The sequence below is a fragment of the Nicotiana sylvestris genome, chromosome 7, assembly GCF_000393655.2.
Source record: "Nicotiana sylvestris chromosome 7, ASM39365v2, whole genome shotgun sequence".
In the NCBI taxonomy this organism is placed as follows: domain Eukaryota; kingdom Viridiplantae; phylum Streptophyta; class Magnoliopsida; order Solanales; family Solanaceae; genus Nicotiana; species Nicotiana sylvestris.
Window position 1 is genome coordinate 88,472,361 of NC_091063.1, and position 3,510 is coordinate 88,475,870.

The 3,510-nt window shown below is 35.9% G+C and overlaps 1 protein-coding gene across 1 annotated transcript; it reads left to right on the forward strand.

The window, feature by feature from the left end:
• Positions 1–1,101: 1,101 nt before the first annotated feature.
• LOC104243918 (uncharacterized) lies at positions 1,102–2,745 on the forward strand. Its single transcript, XM_009799197.2, has one exon. The coding sequence runs from the start codon at positions 1,423–1,425 to the stop codon at positions 2,617–2,619; it is 1,197 nt and encodes a 398-aa protein (XP_009797499.1). The 5' UTR covers positions 1,102–1,422; the 3' UTR covers positions 2,620–2,745.
• Positions 2,746–3,510: the final 765 nt, after the last annotated feature.

A 3,510-nucleotide genomic window follows, 5' to 3' on the forward strand; every position in this document is an offset into this window, starting at 1 on the left:
CTTAGCCTATTATTTTTGGACTAATTGGTTGTAAATTGAAAAGCATGGAGGTTAGTTGTTCAATTTTCCCCATAAATAGAATTGATTTGCATGCAAATTTGGCCGGTGTGAATGTGGCCGCATGAGGCATGAAATATGATCGGATAAAATTGCACAGAAACACGGCAAGCTGAGATGGAAAACACGCGTGAAAGTAACATATATAGCTAGTAAATGACCACACTTTATTAGTGTAATTACTCACCATATTTACTCATTCAAACAAATATTAAATGCACACGGTTAAAATCTCTGTAAAAGGGTTTTGGTAACTCTCATACTCCTTGACAAACTTGCCATTTAATTGGCTAGCTGAGATTTGAGCAAAATGAGTGGGAATATCTATGAGATATATACCGCTGAAAATTCGAAAGTAATTTGAATTCACTAGAGTTTTCATTTGATTAGGCTACTCTTTTGGTTTAATTGGTTGTCAAAATTTTAAAAGATTGCGAATATCTTTAACTTTACACCATCGCTTATCCCATGTCTTTTAATTACCATTCTAAATATAGTCAGTAAAAAAATAGTCTGTAATTTAAATAAACTAGAAAAATGAATTTTGTTTAATAAATAAGACTATATTCCTTCCGGTCTATTTTAATTGATTTTTTGGTTGTTTTCATGCATATTAAGGAATTCACCTTTCGGCATTAATTAACAATAAATTGACCATATTAACCTTAATTTTGTTCATTAAAAATATTATAAATACTCCAAGATTGTTCACTCCAAGGGCAACTTTGGAAAGAAGAAGTTAATTTCTTCTTGATATGTGTATATATATATATATATATATATATATATATATATATATATATATATATATATATATGAAAAAATTAAATATTATGGATCACAAAAAATCAATTAAATGGACGGGAGAGAGTAGTATGTTTTTGCCTCCCAATTACTCTAATTACCAAAATGGAAAATAAATAGGAGAAAATAAAAAGTTGAAAACTAATTACAACTATGTACTTATATCTTTTTTTCCTATCCCACAGTCAATGTCTGAGTTGAGAACGTGACAGTCAATTTCCCACATAATTAGCAGTTTTAGAATGACTCTTCCTAATCCTTCCGCTCTTGCTCTTGCTCTTGCTCTTCTTCTTCCTCTTCTTTATCTCCATTTTCTCATATTTTTCTCACACAATCGATCGGATCTTCCTATTTAAGGTGCACGTGCTGAGACATATAGAATAAGTTTTGATGATCTTTCCTTGTTGGGGCTGACGACAAATTTCTCGCTATAGGTTTCCTTTTTAATCTTGTTCCTTTGTTTTAGGGTTTTCGATATACCTTAGTTGCCTAGCTAGCTAAGTTACATACTCCGTCTATCTCCAGCTGTGGATCGGAGAGGTAATTCTTCCTTTGTTTCCAATGGTTGATTATCAAGATCATCGAGTTGGCAACGAAACACAAGTATGGATAAAGCTCAAGATTTCTGAGAAGGACGTGTTAAAAGATCAGAAACAAGTTCCAGTAGAAGATCACGAGTATGATGAAGAAGAAGTTCAGATTCCAAAAAATATTAATTTCAGAAGGATTTGTCATGTGTGTAACAAAGGGTTTAGCTCTGGTAAAGCACTTGGGGGTCACATGAGAATTCACGTTCAGGCTGCCAAAAAGTTCCTCTCTGCTAAAAAAGGCAAAAGACTCGTTCACAAGAAACGAATATTAGATCTGCATGGACAATTAGTAGATTTTGATAATTACAACAATCAGTTGCCACCACCAACTTGTTCAATCTGTGGTAAGAATTTCCCATCAATGAAATCGTTGTTTGGGCATATGAGGTGTCATCCTGAGAGGGCATGGAGGGGAATTCAGCCTCCAGTCAATAAAAACACTACTTGTTTATCAAAAACTGCTTCTGCTTCTGCTTCGGGGGAGGATTTATCTAAGTCGGTTCCTGGTTGGTCAGTTACTGCAAAACGAGGTCGCAAGCCTATTGCTGACGACAAGGAACAATTGAACGATGCTGTTCATCATCTTATGCTGCTAGCCAATGGAAATTCACTCGAGTCTGGCCTAACTGGAGACCGATGCTATTATAATAAGCATGGAATTCCAGAAGAATTGGAAATAACGAACAGCATTAATTCTGTTACGTCCAAAACTGAAGCTCATGAAGAATTAGCCAGTCATGTCAACGAGAAGAGAAGAAAGAAGGTGAAATTGAGGTTTTTGGGTGATGCTATTAGTCCAGTTAGTGTAGTCAATGACCAAAACCCAGGTATTGTTACGCCGCCTGAAAAATATAAGTGTAACACTCGTGAAAAAAGCTTTTCAACTCATCACGCACTAGGGGGGCATAGATCTAGCCACAACAAGTTCAGAATGGTAATTCAAAATTCCAATGTAGGAACCATGGCTAGTAGTATGATTGACCCAGTCAATGAACCAGCTGCTAGCAGCTCAAAAAATGTTAACAAGAATTTCACTCCAATTGGTCCATCATCAAGTCAATTGACTTCGCCAGGTGAAGTCAATGGACGTAGAATTCTGGGTTTTGATCTCAATGAATTGCCCCCTCATGATGATGTCGAGTATTTTCAGTTTTTCCAATTTAATTAACTACTGTAGGTATATTTTAGTCTCTCATTTAAATTTGCAATGCAGATTTTAGCTTTTAATTAGAGATGGTTAGGAACAACAACTATGTAAATTTTAGTCTTTTAATCAGACTTTTCAATAGTGGAAAAACGGGATATATAATTGCTTAATAACCATCTTGGTTTTTTTTCTTGTTTTCGATCCTTAATGGGGTTTCTCGAAGTAGCGACAGCTGTTGGTCTTTGTTCTTATTATCTTCATGGAAAGCACGATTGTCCAACAAGCTTGCTGTCAAATGAGAAAACACCAAATGTGCATAAATATATATTTGTAGAGGAACTCTTCTTTCACCAATATATGGCTTCCAGTCTAATTTCTGCTTGCATTCACTGTACATTTAATAGAGAGTAGAATATGGTTCCAACTCTATTTTTGTGTGTTTCATTTCTTTTCTTTGCTCACAACTACTTTGAATATACTTTTTGTCATGGAAACATCATTTCTTAATTATTATTTTTTTTAATTGAGTGAAACTAGGGAAAAATAGGTTGGTAGTAGAGGTCCTCATAGTTTTGAGGTTTGCCATCTGGCCTGATTGGGAAAAGAAAAGTTGAATTAAGGACATAGAACAAGAGACTCCTCAAAAAGAAGGGCCCTAAACTTTGCTTGCAAGTATATAACTAACCTATTGTATACGGAAAAAACCGGGGTAATGAGCACTCCGATTTTCCGGTGGGGCGAACAAAGTAAGGACATAACTGCATGAAATCGGAATCGAAGCTGCGAGCCGCCCGTATCAAGGCCCGAACACAAGACCTGCTTTTGGAGCCATCAAGACTATGCCCCCCGGACCCGATCCGAGCTCCGAGACCTCGGAAAGCATTGCCAAACGACCTCACACAATTAACAAAG

What these genes read in the sequence shown, in the direction of transcription:
- LOC104243918 (XM_009799197.2), top strand. Translation starts at nt 1,423, where the DNA reads ATGGTTGATTATCAAGATCATCGAGTTGGCAACGAAACACAAGTATGG.